This window comes from Ascaphus truei, chromosome 10, assembly GCF_040206685.1.
Source record: "Ascaphus truei isolate aAscTru1 chromosome 10, aAscTru1.hap1, whole genome shotgun sequence".
In the NCBI taxonomy this organism is placed as follows: domain Eukaryota; kingdom Metazoa; phylum Chordata; class Amphibia; order Anura; family Ascaphidae; genus Ascaphus; species Ascaphus truei.
In genome coordinates, this window is record NC_134492.1 from 1398420 (window position 1) to 1417065 (window position 18646).

General features: G+C 45.2%; 1 protein-coding gene across 3 annotated transcripts in view; it reads right to left on the reverse strand.

Annotated features, from left to right (window-relative positions):
• Positions 1–13161: 13161 nt before the first annotated feature.
• Positions 13162–18646, reverse strand: part of CDC7 (cell division cycle 7) — a 34454-nt gene continuing 28969 nt past the window's right edge. For all 3 annotated transcript variants that reach the window (XM_075615559.1, XM_075615561.1, XM_075615560.1), the window contains one exon: positions 13162–13745. In XM_075615559.1, the coding sequence (XP_075471674.1) occupies positions 13348–13745 (398 nt within the window). In that variant the 3' untranslated portion in view covers positions 13162–13347. The remainder of the gene's footprint in view (positions 13746–18646) is intronic.

The following is an 18646-nucleotide window of genomic DNA, read 5'->3' on the forward strand; positions in this document are numbered from 1 at the left end:
GCGATACAGAAAGAGAGAGCGAGAGCGATACAGAAAGAGAGAGCGAGAGCGATACAGAAAGAGAGAGCGAGAGCGATACAGAAAGAGAGAGCGAGAGCGATACAGAAAGAGAGAGCGAGAGCGATACAGAAAGAGAGAGCGAGAGCGATACAGAAAGAGAGAGCGAGAGCGATACAGAAAGAGAGAGCGAGAGCGATACAGAAAGAGAGAGCGAGAGAGATACAGAAAGAGAGAGCGAGAGAGATACAGAAAGAGAGAGCGAGAGCGATACAGAAAGAGAGAGCGAGAGCGATACAGAAAGAGAGAGCGAGAGCGATACAGAAAGAGAGAGCGAGAGAGATACAGAAAGAGAGAGCGAGAGAGATACAGAAAGAGAGAGCGAGAGAGATACAGAAAGAGAGAGCGAGAGAGATACAGAAAGAGAGAGCGAGAGAGATACAGAAAGAGAGAGCGAGAGAGATACAGAAAGAGAGAGCGAGAGAGATACAGAAAGAGAGAGCGAGAGAGATACAGAAAGAGAGAGCGAGAGAGATACAGAAAGAGAGAGCGAGAGAGATACAGTGAGCGAGAGAGATACAGTGAGCGAGAGAGATACAGTGAGCGAGAGAGATACAGTGAGCGAGAGAGATACAGTGAGCGAGAGAGATACAGTGAGCGAGAGAGATACAGTGAGCGAGAGAGATACAGTGAGCGAGAGAGATACAGTGAGCGAGAGAGATACAGTGAGCGAGAGAGATACAGTGAGCGAGAGAGATACAGTGAGCGAGAGAGATACAGTGAGCGAGAGAGATACAGTGAGCGAGAGATACAGTGAGCGAGAGAGATACAGTGAGCGAGAGAGATACAGTGAGCGAGAGAGATACAGTGAGCGAGAGAGATACAGTGAGCGAGAGAGATACAGTGAGCGAGAGAGATACAGTGAGCGAGAGAGATACAGTGAGCGAGAGAGATACAGTGAGCGAGAGAGATACAGTGAGCGAGAGAGATACTGTGAGCGAGAGAGATACAGTGAGCGAGAGAGATACAGTGAGCGAGAGAGATACAGTGAGCGAGAGAGATACAGTGAGCGAGAGAGATACAGTGAGCGAGAGAGATACAGTGAGCGAGAGAGATACAGTGAGCGAGAGAGATACAGTGAGCGAGAGAGATACAGTGAGCGAGAGAGATACAGTGAGCGAGAGAGATAGTGAGCGAGCGAGATACAGAGAGCGAGCGAGATACAGAGAGCGAGAGAGATACAGTGAGCGAGAGAGATACAGTGAGCGAGAGAGATACAGTGAGCGAGAGAGATACTGTGAGCGAGAGAGATACTGTGAGCGAGAGAGATACAGTGAGCGAGAGAGATACAGTGAGCGAGAGAGATACAGTGAGCGAGAGAGATACAGTGAGCGAGAGTTACAGTGAGCGAGAGAGATACAGTGAGCGAGAGAGATACAGTGAGCGAGAGAGATACTGTGAGCGAGAGATACAGAGGGAGAGATACAGAGAGCGAGAGAGATACAGAGAGCGAGAGAGATACAGAGAGCGAGAGAGATACATAGAGCGAGAGAGATACATAGAGCGAGAGAGATACAGAGAGCGAGAGAGATACAGAGAGCGAGAGAGATACAGAGAGCGAGAGAGATATAGTGAGCGAGAGAGATACAGTGAGCGAGAGAGATACAGTGAGAGAGATAGAGTGAGCGAGCGAGATAGAGTGAGCGAGCGAGATAGAGTGAGCGAGCGAGATAGAGTGAGCAAGCGAGATAGAGCGAGCGAGCGAGCGAGATAGAGCGAGCGAGCGAGCGAGATAGAGCGAGCGAGCGAGATAGAGCGAGCGAGCGAGCGAGATAGAGCGAGCGAGCGAGCGAGATAGAGCGAGCGAGCGAGCGAGATAGAGAGAGCGAGCGAGCGAGCGAGATAGAGAGAGCGAGCGAGCGAGCGAGATAGAGAGAGCGAGCGAGCGAGCGAGATAGAGCGAGCGAGCGAGATAGAGCGAGCGAGATAGAGCGAGCGAGCGAGATAGAGCGAGCGAGATAGAGCGAGCGAGCGAGATACAGAGAGCGAGAGAGATACAGTGAGCGAGAGAGATACAGTGAGCGAGAGAGATACAGTGAGCGAGAGAGATACAGTGAGCGAGAGAGATACAGTGAGCGAGAGAGATACAGTGAGCGAGAGAGATACAGTGAGCGAGAGAGATACAGTGAGCGAGAGAGATACAGTGAGCGAGAGAGATACAGTGAGCGAGAGAGATACAGTGAGCGAGAGAGATACAGAGAGCGAGAGAGATACAGAGAGCGAGAGAGATACAGAGAGCGAGAGAGATACAGAGAGCGAGAGAGATAGAGAGCGAGAGAGATACAGAGAGCGAGAGAGATACAGTGAGCGAGAGAGATACAGTGAGCGAGAGAGATACAGTGAGCGAGAGAGATACAGTGAGCGAGAGAGATACAGAGAGCGAGAGAGATACAGAGAGCGAGAGAGATACAGAGAGCGAGAGAGATACAGAGAGCGAGAGAGATACAGAGCGAGAGAGATACAGAGAGCGAGAGAGATACAGTGAGCGAGAGAGATACAGTGAGCGAGAGAGATACAGTGAGCGAGAGAGATACAGTGAGCGAGAGAGATACAGTGAGCGAGAGAGATACAGTGAGCGAGAGAGATACTGTGAGCGAGAGAGATACAGTGAGCGAGAGATACAGTGAGCGAGCGAGATAGAGTGAGCGAGCGAGATAGAGTGAGCGAGCGAGATAGAGTGAGCGAGAGAGATAGAATGAGCGAGAGAGAGTGAGCGAGAGAGATAGATACAGAGAGCGAGAGAGATACAGAGAGCGAGAGAGATACAGAGAGCGAGAGAGATACAGAGGGAGAGATACAGTGAGCGAGAGAGATACAGTGAGCGAGAGACACAGTGAGCGAGAGAGATACAGTGAGCGAGAGATACAGAGAGCGAGAGAGATACAGAGAGCGAGAGAGATACAGAGAGCGAGAGAGATACAGTGAGCGAGAGAGATACAGTGAGCGAGAGAGAGATACAGAGGGAGAGATACAGAGAGCGAGAGAGATACAGAGAGCGAGAGAGATACAGAGAGCGAGAGAGATACAGAGAGCGAGAGAGAGATACAGAGGGAGAGATACAGAGAGCGAGAGAGATACAGAGAGCGAGAGAGATACAGAGAGCGAGAGAGATACAGAGAGCGAGAGAGATACAGAGAGCGAGAGATACAGAGAGCGAGAGAGATACAGAGAGCGAGAGAGATACAGAGATGCAGAGAGAGTATGAGGTTTGGCAAAATCCCTTCCGGGTTTTCACATTTCGCAGTCCGTTCAGGATTTTGCCTGTGCTCGCCCTCTGCGGCTGGATCATCCATGTTTGCCGAGTAAAGTTCCAGTTTCTAGCTGTGTTCATGCAACGCGTTTATGCTTTTTGTCTCTCACGTTACCGTTACCAGACCCGGCTCACGTTTCCTCCTCTTAGGCTGCGTCCCCGCTGGCACTGAGCTCGCTTATCTTCTTCAATGTGGATCAGCACATCCCCTCTCCCGCTGTGCACACACGCTCTCCCAAGCGTTCTGCTTGGGGAGAAAGGGAGATACACTTTGGTGCTGAAAGGAGGGGGGGGGGGGGCAAACGGACCGGGGGGGGGGGGGGGGGGAAACGGACGGGGGGGGGGCAAACGGGCAGAGGGGGGGCAAACGGACAGAGGTGGGGGGCAAACGGACAGAGGTGGGGGGCAAACGGACAGAGGGGGGGGCAAACGGACAGAGGGGGGGGCAAACGGACAGAGGGGGGGCAAACGGACAGAGGGGGGGGCAAACGGACAGAGGGGGGGGGCAAACGGACAGAGGGGGGGGCCAAACGGACAGAGGGGGGGGGGGCAAACGGACAGAGGGGGGGCCAAACGGACAGAGGGGGGGGGCAAACGGACAGGGGCGGGCAAACGGACAGGGGGGGGGCAAACGGACAGGGGGGGGGCAAACGGACAGGGGGGGGCAAACGGACCGAGGGGGGGGGCAAACGGACCGAGGGGGGGGGCAAACGGACCGAGGGGGGGGGGCAAACGGACCGAGGGGGGGGGCAAACGGACAGAGGGGGGGGCAAACGGACAGAGGGGGGGGCAAACGGACAGAGGGGGGGCAAACGGACAGAGGGGGGGCAAACGGACAGAGGGGGGGCAAACGGACAGAGGGGGGGCAAACGGACAGAGGGGGGGCAAACGGACAGAGGGGGGGCAAACGGACAGAGGGGGGGCAAACGGACAGAGGGGGGGCAAACGGACAGAGGGGGGGAAACGGACAGAGGGGGGGCAAACGGACAGAGGGGGGGCAAACGGACAGAGGGGGGGAAAACGGACAGAGGGGGGGGCAAACGGACAGAGGGGGGGCAAACGGACAGAGGGGGGGGGGCAAACGGACAGAGGGGGGGGCAAACGGACAGAGGGGGGCAAACGGACAGAGGGGGGGCAAACGGACAGGGGGGGGCAAACGGACAGGGGGGGGCAAACGGACAGGGGGGGGCAAACGGACAGAGGGGGGGGGCAAACGGACAGAGGGGGGGCAAACAGACAGGGGGGGGCAAACAGACAGGGGGGGGCAAACGGACAGAGGGGGGGCAAACGGACAGAGGGGGGGCAAACGGACAGAGGGGGGCAAACGGACAGAGGGGGGGCAAACGGACAGAGGGGGGGCAAACGGACAGAGGGGGGGCGGCAAACGGACAGAGGGGGGGGGCAAGCGGACAAAGGGGGGGGGGCAAGCGGACAGAGGGGGGCAAACGGACAGAGGGGGGGCAAACGGACAGAGGGGGGGCAAACGGACAGAGGGGGGGCAAACGGACAGAGGGGGGGCAAACGGACAGAGGGGGGGCAAACGGACAGAGGGGGGGCAAACGGACAGAGGGGGGGCAAACGGACAGAGGGGGGGCAAACGGACAGAGGGGGGGCAAACGGACAGAGGGGGGGCAAACGGACAGAGGGGGGGCAAACGGACAGAGGGGGGGCAAACGGACAGAGGGGGGGCAAACGGACAGAAGGGGGGGCAAACGGACAGAGGGGGGCAAACGGACAGAGGGGGGCAAACGGACAGAGGGGGGCAAACGGACAGAGGGGGGCAAACGGACAGAGGGGGGCAAACGGACAGAGGGGGGCAAACGGATAGAGGGGGGCAAACGGAGTGCTGCTGTGTGTTGGGGAGGAGGGAGATAGAAATAGAGGGGGGAGAGAGAAATAGAGGGGGGGGGAAGAGAGGGGGAGAAGGGAGAGAGAGGGGAGAAGGGAGAGAGGGGGGAGAAGGGAGAGAGGGGGGAGAAGGGAGAGGGGTGGGGAAGGAAGAGAGGGGGGTGGAGAAGGGAGAGAGGGGGGAGAAGGGAGAGAGAGGGGGGAAGGGTGAGAGAGGGGAGTGAAAGCAAGGGGGGAGTGAGGGGGGTGGCCGGGAGAGAGAGGGGGGACGGGAGAGATAGCACGGGAGGGCAGGGGAGAGATAGCACGGGGGGCAGGGGAGAGATAGCACGGGGGCAGGGGAGAGATAGCGCGGGGGGGCAGGAGAGAGATAGCACAGAGAGAGAGATAGCCGTATGTTTAGATAAAATCCTCTTTAAAGCAATATTGTGCCTGCAAAGAGAAAAATAAGGAGGTAGTCTTCATTAAAAATTGAATAGAAAAATGCCAGCTCCACTGTCGGAGGGGCACTCTTCCATCCCCCACCATACCAGGGCCCCCCCTTTAATTGCCCCCTCCCAATTCTCCCCCCTACCCCTCCTGGTTTTCCAATCACCCCTCCTTTTCCCACCTCCAACCTCTTGTACCCCCCGCCAGCCCTTCAACCAGTTCCCTAGCCCCCCTCCTTTGACTATATAGCTCTTGACAAGCTACCTTCCCTGAAATAAATGGTAATCTCAGTTACTTAGACTCAGAGGAAGGATACAAGTTGGATTAAACCTCAAATATGCTGTAAAGGATGTCAGTATGCTCCAAATGTTAAAATCTTATTTACAGTTGTGTTCATGACCATGCATAGAGGTTTCATTAGAAATATCGGGCATAATATAGAGGTTTTGAGGTAGAGGCCTCGATAAAAATTAAGGGAGAATGGGTATTTTGATATGGATGTATCCCTCTCACAACTATTTTCAGAGCCACATTTTCTGTTCCCCCCTTCCTCCCCCCTTGTTCCAACCCTCTCCCGCCCCCAGCCCCCCCCCTTGTTACATGGCCTGTCCCTCAATATATACCCGTCATGCTAATTTGTCCACTGACTGAATGTACTATCATCCCATCATTATTCAAACCCTTTCCCCCCCACCTTCCTCCCCCCTTCCCAGGTATTTCCCCCTCCCTCCCATCCTAGGTCTACCCCAGCCGCCCTTCCCCCAACCAGTCCCCCCCCCTCCAATAACAAAAATTATATACAGTATGAGTGGTGTTAAATGTGAATAAGAATGAAACACTTTTTGGTATCAATATAAATCTATGGAAATGTTCCTCGAAAGGTCCCAAATGTTTAACATTCTGTGCAAACAAGAGCCAGGGGCATGCCTAGGGGTTATGAACCGAGATCTCAAATATACCAATGGAAACAGTACTATGAACCTATTAGAAGGGGCTCTTAGGCGCTTGATACTGACAAATGATCAGACGAATACTAAAGTTTGTTAAGATTTTTTTATATGAAAAAGGTTACATTAACGTTGTTGTTTACCACCACATACTATTAATCAATGTTCTAAAATCTGGTCAATTAGACTGGTTTTAAATTAGAATCGGGAGGGCCCTGGGCGCCCCCCTTAAGGTACCTGTGCGCGGTACACAGGAATGTCTGCCAAGGGCACTAGGCCCGCACCACGGGACGAAACGCGTTGGTGCGTGGGCTGTGTTTATGTCCCTGTGAGTCTATGGAATAAATTACCCTCAGTTTTTAGTCTGGAGTTGTGCGCTTCATTTTTCCTATAGGATTTTTTCCATAGGATCTTCTTGCCAGCAGTGCTCTTTTGCTCTCTCTGTTTATGCTGCTTACTCTACCAGGATTGCACGCAGTGGAACTACCCTACAGATGACTTCTGGACTTCAATGTATCCCCATGGGCAGGTAAGGGGCAATAGCCCTTATATTTTTACCTTGGACCCTATATGGGGAAGTGTGTTTTTTAAGTGGAGTGTGCGTTTGGACCACATCTGCCATAGTCTGGCTGACTGTCCGCTAGGTCCTTTATTTTGCCCCCCCTTAAGTCTTTATCACATACATGATGTTATGGATTTATGACAAGTTCCTATCTTCCTTTATTTCTACAATTCTACTCTGAGTCTACACTGATATTGAGCGTCAGTCTTCACATCACTTTATACTATGCTTCCTGTTCATCAAAAAAAAAAAAAAGAGGAGTAGCTATATTAAATCAAGAGCAATGTACCGTTTGCCCTTGACAAAACTTTAACGGACCCAGAAGGGAAATTCTTAATATTACAGGGGTCACCATCAGGAGTCCCAATATCCATGGTTAATGCATATGCCCAAATGAGGGCCAAGCTAATTTTTTGAGGGAAGTGTTAGAGAAGATAGGATGACAATCCCCCTTAACAATTATTATGGCATATAGTTACATAGTTACATAGTAGATGAGGTTGAAAAAAGACTTCCGTCCATCAAGTTCAACCTATGCTAAATTTAGACAACAGATACTTTATCCTATATCTATACTTACTTATTGATCCAGAGGAAGTCAAACAAAAAACCCCATTAAGGGGAAAAATTAATTCCTTCCTGACTCCAAGAATTGGCAATCGGATTAATCCCTAGATCAACATTCTTCTCATATATACTTATTTGGTATATCCCTGTATACCTTTCCCATCTAAAAAGATGTCCAAACTTTTTTTGAACAAATCTATTGTATCTGCCATCACAGTCTCCATGGGTAATGAATTCCACATTTTAACTGCCCTTACTGTAAAGAACCCTTTCCTTTGTTGCTGGTGAAATTTCCTTTCCTCCAACCTTAAGGGATGGCCCCGAGTCCTTTGTACTGCCCGTGGGATGAATAGTTCTTTTGAAAGCTCCTTGTATTGTCCCTGAATATATTTGTATATAGTTATCATATCCCCTCTTAGACGCCTCTTTTCTAATGTAAATAAATCTAATTTAGCTAGCCTCTCCTCATAAGTTAGAATGTCCATCCCCTTTATTAATTTGGTGGCTCTTCTCTGCACTCTCTCTAGTTCCATAATGTCTTTTCTTAGGATTGGTGCCCAAAATTGTACTCCATATTCAAGGTGTGGTCTTACTAATGCTTTGTAAAGGGGCATAATTATGTTTACTTCCCTTCCATCCATTGCCCGTTTGATGCAAGATAAGATCTTGTTTGCCTTTGCAGGTACTGCATGACATTGGGCACTATTGCCAAGCCTGCAGTCTACAAGCACTCCTAAATCCTTCTCCATCAAGGATTCCCCCAATATATCTCCATTTAATTTGTAAGTCGCCTTTTTATTCTTGTATCCCAAATGCATAACCTTACATTTATCTGTATTAAACCTCATCTGCCATTTACCTGCCCACGTTTCCAGTCTCTCCAAGTCCTTCTGAAGAGAAATTACATCCTGCTCTGATTCTACTACCTTACACAATTTAGTATCATCAGCAAAGATGGAGACTTTGCTCTTGATCCCAACCTCAAGGTCATTAATAAACAAGTTAAAAAGCAGGGGTCCCAGTACCGATCCCTGAGGTACTCCACTCACTTTAGCCCAACCTGAAAAAGTTCCATTTATGACAACCCTCTGTTGTCTGTCCTTTAACCAGTTTTCAATCCAGGTGCATATATTATTAGAGTCCAAATTTCTTTATTTTGTACACCAACCTCGTGTGGAATCGTATCAAAAGCCGTTGCAAAATCTAAGTAGACCACATCAACTGCATTACCCTGGTCTAAATTCCTACTTATCTCCTCAAAGAAACAAATAAGGTTAGTTTGGCAAGATCTATCCTTCATAAATCCATGCTGACTATTACTAATAATTTTGTTTTCCATTAGGTATTCCTGAATATTATCCCGTATTAAACCTTCAAGTAGTTTCCCTACTATTGAAGTCCGGCTTACGGGTCTGTAATTTCCCGGTTGTGATCTAGCTCCCTTCTTAAATATAGGCATCACATCTGCTTTACACCAATCTTGTGGTACTGAGCCTGTGGAAATTGAGTCCTTGAATATTAAATATAATGGTTTTGCTATTACTGAGCCCAACTCCTTGAGAACTCTTGGATGTATGCCATCGGGGCCAGGTGCCTTATTTACTTTAATTTTTTCAAGTCGCTTATGAACTTCTTCCTCCTGGCAGGAGATATGAACACAGTAAGTGTCCCTGACCAAGACAGGTCAAGTATTCCGGGCACCTCTCACCCAAGGTCAACCCAGGAAAATGCCAAAAAAAGGAAAGAATTATTAAAAGATTTCTCTCTCACAGATATATGGAGGGCACAGCACCAAGGTCAACGGGATTATTCGTTTTTCTCAGCCCCACATCAGACCTACTCAAGGATTGATTCTTTTCTGGGTACCAAAGACATTCTCCAGGCATCCTACCAGTCGAATATTGTCTCAATATCTTGGTCAGATCATGCTCCTATCGAATTAGTGCTCTCTCCCATTTGGCAAAAACACCCGATATAATTGGAAACTAAATGACTATACTGAATTCGCCAGAGGTAGAGAGTACAATAAAGCAAAAAAGTATTGAATATTTTGCAATAAACAAAGGATCAGTTGAGTCTCTGACCATGTTATGGGAAGCCCATAAGGCATCAATTAGAGGAACTCTCATATCAATAGCGTCCAAGAAAAAAAACTAAGCAAAAATTATATAAAGAACTCTGAAAAGCTTAGCTTGCTAGAACAAAAACATAAAAATAAACCTTCAAAAAAAACTATCAAAACTGTTAGACAAAGCAAGGACTAAATTTAAACAGATCCAACTAGAAGAGGTGGAGAGGGCACTGAGATGGACAAACCAACGTTATTATGAGGAAATAAAGCAGATCGGTTATTGGCCAATAAACTAAAAGGTCTCAGAGTTAAGTCCCAAATTCCCACGATACAGACCAAATCAGGAACATTTAACGAAAAGGAAGTAGCCAAGGAATTTTCAGATGACTACACAAAATTATATAATCTTAATTCCCCACAAGAGTTTCATTCTGAATCGGGAGCAATATCTGAATATCTAGACAAGTGCAACCTACCTGCGCTATCAGAAGAATCTCAAAGATTAAATGAGAAAATAACACAGGAGGAACTCTCAGTGGTGATTAAACAATTAAAAATAAATAAAACACCAGGCCCAGATGTTTTTTCAAACCTGTATTATAAAACATTTAAGTTAGTGCTGTCCTCGTTTATGCTTGAGGTTTTTAACTCGTTCCTGGAAGGAGGAGATATCCCACCCTCAATGTCCATGGCCAACTTGGCTATTATACATAAAGAGGGAAGGGACCCACTCCAATGCGGTAATTATCGGCCTATATCCCTTCTCAATTCGGATTTAAAAATTTATAGTAAAATTTTGGCAAATAGGCTGAACCCAATATTACCGAATGTGATCCATATTGATCAAGTAGGGTTTGTCTCGGGAAGATAGGCCTCAGACAATACTCGAAAGATTATAAATATTGTCGACCATGTGCACTTGACAGGTACGAGGGCTATCCTAATAAGCCTGGATACGGAAAAAGCATTTGACAGAATAAAATGGGCATTTTTAGATCAAACTTTGATAACATTTGGATTTACTGTAGGAGTCTGTTCTTGGAGGGTGTTAGAGCCCTCTACAAGACACCCACTGCATATGTCAAGCTTCCAGGGGGAGACTCAGATCCCATAAAAATTAGCAATGGTGCTAGACAGGGCTGCCCTTTATCTCCGCTTCTTTTTGCATTATCGATTGAACCCCGCGCAGCAACAATCAGAGATGATACAAATATAAAAAGGAATTGAAATTGGGACAAAGTACAAAATTTCCCTATTCGCAGACAATAAAATATTAACGTTAGCCAGCCCCTTTGACATCCCTCCCAAATTTACAGTCCCAACTAGACAAATTTGGTATAGTATCAGGGTATAAAATTAACAATGACAAGTCCGAGGCCTTGAACTTATCTCTTGAGGCCCCAGAAATCAAATTATTACAAGCAAATTTTAATAATAAATGGAGTTCCTTGAATATTAAATATTTAGGAATCCGGATAGCGAACTCATATCGGTCTCTATATAAATGCAACTTCCCACCACTTTGCAAAAAAAAAAAAAGAGACCTACAGAAATGGAATGAATAGCAGATATCTTGGCTAGGGAGAATAGCATCAGTTAAGATGAATATTCTCCCAAGGTTGCTACACTTTTTCCAGACCCCGCCGATACATGTCCCATTATCAGAGCTTAAAAATATCCAAACCCGGATTTTCCAATTTATATGGAAAGATAAAAGGCCAAGAGGGGCAAGATCGATAATGTTGGCACCAAGGGAGTGCGGAGGTTTGGGAGTCTCAGATATTACTAAATATTACTATGTGGCCCAACTAAAACAGGTAGTAATGTGGAACAACAACCCAGCGACTTGCTGCTGGCTGGAGATTGAGTCTGCTTACGTGAGCCCTCTCTCCCTCTTGACGGTATTGTGGTCTCAGAAAGGGGGAGAGAGGATAACGGATGGTCCTGGCCTGGGAGCAATGAAGTGCACCTGGAAGATATGGTCTAAAAATAAAGAGAAATATAAATGTATCCTCATTCCCGTCTCTATTAACCCAGAGTTCCCTCCGGGGTGCTCCCCAAAAGATTGCAAACAATTAAAGATTTAAACATTAAAATAGTAGCTGATTTAATTGATAAAGGTAAGATCATGTTTTATCAAGATCTCCAAAAGAAACACCAAACCCAGAATTTCCCAATTTTCAGCTCTCTTCAGATTAGACTTTTTCTACAAGCAATTTCAAAGAACAAATTTTTCTAAATTAACAAAATTTGAAGAGCTATGTGGAAAGGGTTTATACCAGAGGGGTCTGATCTTGGAGATATACACGAGGATAGCATTGTCAGCGACAACTACCACTCAGTTATAAGTTAAAATGGGCAGAAGACCTCAATGTGGAAATAGATAGGGATGACTGGGAATCGGCTGCTAAAACATAAATGTGTACAACAAAAGAAAATATATACAAAATTTTATTTCACTGGTACTTGACTCCTAGTAGGCTGAGCCAAATCTTCCCTGGAACAACAGATCTCTGCTGGAGGGGGTGTGGCCAGAGAGGGGTGTGGCACGTATCTGGTGGATATGTCCTCAGATAAAACATTTTGGGCTCATGATCCAAGATATGATCCAGGAGCTCACAGGTGTAAGAATACAGATGAACCCGCTGTCCTTTCTCCTTGCCAAACCTATTGAAGACCTACAGGTATCTCTCAGAAAACTAGTATCATTTATTCTCACCGCGGCTCGTTTCTCCATAGCTGCGGCGTGGAAGAAAATTCCGTTCCGTCAAAACGCACAGTAAATCAGAAGAATTAACGAGGTTAGACTCATGGAGCAGCTATCAGCGCTACTAAATAAAAAAATGGAACAATTTAATAGTGTATGGGAATTGTGGTCCTGGAATTGAGAAGATTAAAATAAAAAAAACAGGTCTCTAAAACAGGAATGGAGGTGTCTGACAGCGGACGGGATGGGAGGGATCTATCCTTCGCCCCCTTATCCCTTCCAATCCTGCCCCTTGAACTTCCTCCTCCTCCCCCCCCCACCTCCTCCCATTCTTCCCCTCCTCCCTTTTTCTATCCAGCTCTCCCTCTATTCTTTTGTTTTTCTCAAATTGGGGATGGGCGGGGAGACACTGCACTTCAAAGTAAAAAAGAAAGAGGACAAAGAGGTCAAAGAGATTAATGAATACGAGTAAAATCTCTAGTTCATCTTGTATGCAAACATTTGGCACTGTTTGAGAAAAAATATGTAAAAGTGTTCCTCCTGATACTCTGTAGTGTCTTACTTGCTTATGCCCAAGAAAAATAATTAAAAAAAGTTTGAAACCAAGAAAAAAAAGTCAGAGTTGAATTTTAAAATAAACAAAAAAGGTAGTAAGTATTAATACTACAGAAGATTGCTCCATTAATAGGTCTACCAATGAAATAAAGCAATTACACAAAGCAATGTTTTTTTGGTTCTTTTTTTACTAGAATAATTAACTTAGAAAAACAACACATTTGAAAATTTACAAAATGGTCCTTAATTTACATTAAAGCGGTGACAGACAACAGGAAGTCTGTTTCCAATCAGTACTTGATAGTTTACATTTGAAACCATTCCTTCTATGAGAAACCCGCGACAGTGGTGCAGCTAGCTCCTATTTGTAAAAAACAGATGCAATAAAGCTTCTTCTGCAGTTATCCTTGTAGCTGGATTAAGATCTAAGAGTTGATCTAATAGATAGTAGGCATCATTAGGGACTCTGTCCCATCCTTTTAGGTCTGATTCTACAGTGTCCATGTTTTCAGATATTGACTCAATGTGAAAACTACTGCCTATAATAGCTGCAGGAGGTTCCTCACAGGACTGTGGTACAATCAAATCATCATCTTGTTTTGCAGCATTCGTTACTACAAATGCAGTATCCTGTTGATATATTTTAGGCAGCTCATCACTTCGTCTGAAGACACCACTGCTTGTTCTCAATCTTTCACATAGGGTTCTGAGATTCTGTGCAGGAATTTCTTTGCTACAAAGCAAAGATTTACCTAGGAGAAAAGAACGGCCTTTGATTACCTTGTAGAAATAAAAAACAACTTTTAAATGCGTCTTATCTCTAGCAACATTGCTGCTAATGAGTCAATGAAAAAAAACTACACAAAACAAGGAGAAGGAGGAGAAGGAATGACATGCAAACATTTCTTCTCCTAAATCCACCAGATGGGCAATACACAATATAAAGTAGTAACATTAGATGTAACCTAATACTTGCTTAAGATAAAAAAAACAAAAAACCTTGCAATACTTTGTCAGACTTCCCAATTGCATAAGTTCGGCAGTGAGCAGAGGGCATCCCGTTTTACCAGGTATCGCTACACTGTATACGGACAAAGGAAAGCATCATGTGTTCTAACAGCTGATAGGAAAGAGTTTTCCGGAATAGCAAAAGGAGAAATATGAGCAGGCTCGCCCTTAAATATCCTTAAAAAGTTGCAAGTTTCAATAACCCATTTCTTTAACCTTTTTGCGGCAAAACAGTTAAGATGTAAATTCTGCTATAACAACCTAAATTCTAATTGTATGCGCAATTTTCAATGCGCCTCACTATATTGCTACCTAAAGTAGAATGTAGATGTATCCTACAACATACGCTTCTACCTGTGTCATGTACACATTTACCCGTTTAATCCCTTATTTTAGAGTGAAGATATTTCATTTAATGCTACACAACTGAATACTATATTTTTGTATCTTTTCCATAAACATAGAAATAGCACGTAACAGCAATCCATGCCGTTTGTTTGTTTTTTTGTTCAGCACTTAAACGGGGGCAGGGAGGCGAGGCGTACCTTGGAGCAGACTGTACTTGGTTTGAGCTCTGGGATTCACTGGATCCTGTGAGAGATCAGCGTTTGCATCCGAGCCAGAATACAGGTCTAAAGAAACCAATATGGCCACTGTGGTCATTCCCCTCTGGAGGCTAATAGAAAGCTGCAAACTATTTCCCCCCAATTTATTTACAGTCACAAATTGGTAATCTCAGGAACCAGCAGGTCCCGTCAGACTGTCCACTGCAATTCATCTCCAGGGGTCCGGCATGTTCAGGTAGTGAAGAGAAACAAGAATCCTTTTTAGGGGAGGGGAAATGCTTCAAGAACAGACCATTAAAGACAGGCAACAGAAGTTTAAATTCTGCAATTCCAATCTTGCGTAAAACACTTTGAGGACAAGGCTAAATTTAATGTACATAACGGTTTATCTAATCTGGTGAGGAACGTCAAACTACAGACAGGCAGCTAAAACGGTGCAAAAACAAGGGGAATTATTCTGTAAAAAGTTTGGTGGGATTAGGGATTAAGTCGCACCATGTATGGGTTAGGACAACATTTATACCAAATAAGGTTCTACCTACACCTACAATACTCCCAGCTCTTCTCGTCACATCAGTTATCCATCTAGCCGAGGAACCAAAGAATAGAGAAAACAGTCAAAAAAAAACAACAGAAAACAGACAAACCTGGAAGAAAAATCCCAGTGGTGAGCATAGAGAGACAAGAAAATTAATTAGCGGAAATTCCAGTTCTCTCAACGTATTTCCCATAACAGTACAAACAAATGGGACATGCTAAAGCAGTTCTGTTCTCAAGGTAAGAAGGAAGAACTACCATCCATAGAAAATATTCATGGAAGCAAATACTTCCAAACTATATTCATGGTAGATCACATCTCAGACTTCTGTATGGAGATAAACTCTCTGGATAAGAAGAATTGGGAGTCCTACAAATCTAGTCTCCCCCCCCCCCAAAAAAAACCACCAAGAAATACAGCAGTACTGAATTCTAAACAGCTAAAACAAAGCTTAAAATAACACGTATGTACCCATCAAGTCAACTTCATCACCGGGGTAAACCATGAACAGCACCATGCGGCAGCTTAGCCTATACAGTAACTGTACAAAAAGAAAAAACATGTACAAGTAGTGCTGGGCAAAAAAACAATCTGAAGACCTGATGCTCTATTGCCTAGGCCATTGTCCAGACAGCAATAGCTGGGATCCAAAATTGGTATGCAGACACCAAAAAAAATATCAGTTGTACAAAATTCTGCCTCAGCCAAGAGCTGAGCCCAAGAAAAGCTCAGAGACAGACAGAGCCCTAAATGAAGGGAAATCATATTGGAGCTAAGGCACATGGCCTGGAGTAACAGCAGAGCAAGAGCTCTGAGCCCAGACAGCCATGCGGCATAGCCAACCTCACTGGCAGGATAGAGGCAAACGAGTTACTTTGAGATTAAGAGCCAATAGAAGGGGGGTGAGGAAAAAGGGAACAAAAAACCCATCCCTGTAGAACCTAAAAGCAAACAAAAAACAAGGCACTTTTAGTAGCATGTGAACTCTACATAGAGAATCTTAATAGATCACATACACATCATAGCATAACATGCCTTTGCAACACCACCAGTGGGCCTGCTTCCACATCAGTAGCCCTCACACTCCAGACTTGCGTAGCATCAAACAGCCTGTTCAGGTAAGAAATGGGGCTTCCGGCAAATCTTCTCAGAAATAGCAATGACCAGAGGCACCCTGTATCCCCCCCCCCCCCCAAAAAAAAACCCCTATGTGGAGAGAAACTCCTTTCTTGCCTTGTTGAACAAATGGATGTGAGAAGAGCAGGGAGCCTTCTAGTCAGACAGACTTGTTGAAAGTTGACCTACCCACCACTGGGAGGGTCTTGATCCACATTTGTTTATACTGGCAAGAGGGACAGTGAGGAAAAAAAATTTTACTGCCAAGCAGACAAAATATCATGACTGGCAACTCAAACTAACTTAATTACCAAAGTAAAATACTTTGCAAGATAGTAAAGGCCCAAACCCATGGAACAAAATGGGATGAACAGACAAAATCAGATTCCACATTTTTACTGGTGTGTTTTGGTGACCAAGAAACTAGTTTCCTTTTTCACTTTAGACATACAAATATTTTCACATGAACACTCTTTGCACCAAAATAACTACATTCCAAACAACGTTTTACCCATAAATATACCAATAAAAATGGATAATTTTCGTTTGTCTGTGCTTTACTGCTCACTGCTCCCCTCTGGGATTGTCGATACAAGTATGAGTTGAATGAGAAAAGCAGCCGCTGGATACTGAACTCATATGGTAAGGTACTGAAACAAAAAGCAGTATTTATTTCACCAGAACTGCCACATAGAATTATAGCTTTATTTTGACATGTGTATTTTTATTGATTATAAAAGTAGTATGATTAAAAGCTGGTTTGGGGATTCATCTCTGCTTTCTGTTATTAATTACTTTTGCACATTTTCTTCTGTCTGGCTGAAAGTTCTCTTCTTTGGCAATAAATTCAGAAGTTTCCAAAATACTTGGAAGACCAAAACAACTGAAGGCATACTCAGACACACACACACACACACACACACACACACACACACACACACACACACACACACACACACACACACACACACACACACACACACACACACACACACACACACACACACACACACACACACACGGCATAAGTGTATAGTTTCTGTAATTTTCAGATAGCTTACTTGGTACATATGTTGTACAAATATAGTGTCGACTATTGTGCTCCTGAACGGTTTCAAAGTGAAAACAAGAAACACAAATGGGTACTGGAAGTTGGCATAAATAACCAGGAGTGAAGTCTAAAATAGAGTTGTCAAGAGCGACAAACCTGTACTGTATAGGTCCACAGTTCACAAATACTGATGGAGAGTAAAGTTTAGAGAGGCCTGAGCCTGTAGTTCACTCTAAAAATTCAGCCGTGTCAACAGCCTCAAACGGTGGAAAGCATAGCTGAAGAGTACGTGACCCCATTATACAGTGGAGTCCTGCAGTATAACAGGAGCATTTCGTGCAATAAATAAATACAAATATTCCCCGTAGGGAATTTTGTTAATTTCAGCTCCCGGGACACCTGCTTCCTGAGATACATATCTCGGAAGGCGCCTCGCTTCTTCATGCAGGGATAATAGGAAGCAGAGATGGAGGACGTTGCGCCTTCCTATTGGCCCGCGGGACATGTAAACCACCATATTGTTCATCATGGAGGCCACAGCACCGGGTCATCTTCCGAGGTATGTATCGTGGGAAGTAGTAGCTCCCCAACGCTGAAATCAATAAGGTTTAGTTTTGGAGACCCACTGGTTTGCACCTAGTACAAAAATAAAATAAAAAAATAGGTAGGACCACACAAGCATGCAATTACTAGTACAAACGTCAAGCTGCTTGTTGGATAGTTCATAAGCCGTCTGCTGAAGAATTCCTATGTAAATACTTAAAAGCATACAAATGGCGCATAGAGAAAATGAAAGCTCTCGTTACGTCCCACTTTTGTCATCAAAACAAGATCAGAATGGTCCATCACTCGGTCCTTCAGTCTAGATTCAAGTGAAAACGCAGGATTTAAAAAAACAAAACAAAAAATAATAATAATTACCCTCTCTCTACTATTTGCCCCGGGATGTAGTAATGTCCCACAATTTCAGAGACCGGATGAATTTGGCCACCACATGCATCCAGTCTGTACTTACAAGTAGTTCTCTTATAGCAGCGGAACATGATAAAAATAAAAAAAACCTGCAGAGTTCATTGCATAATTATAACTTTAGATGCTTAGAACATGCCTATGCATGTTTTTATTTATTTAGCGCCTTTAAAGGTACATAGCGATACACAGCAGTAATACACGCGACAATCATATAAATAACACATAATGGGAAGAAATGCTTCAGACAAAAGTAACTTCCCTGCTCCAAAGAGCTTACAATCTAAATGGTAGGTAGGAAGAACATACAGAGACAGTAGGAGGGCATTCTGGTAAGTGCGTTCTGCAAGGGCCCAAGGTTTATGTATGAGGTGTAAGTATCAGCCACGGAGTTACTCATATGCT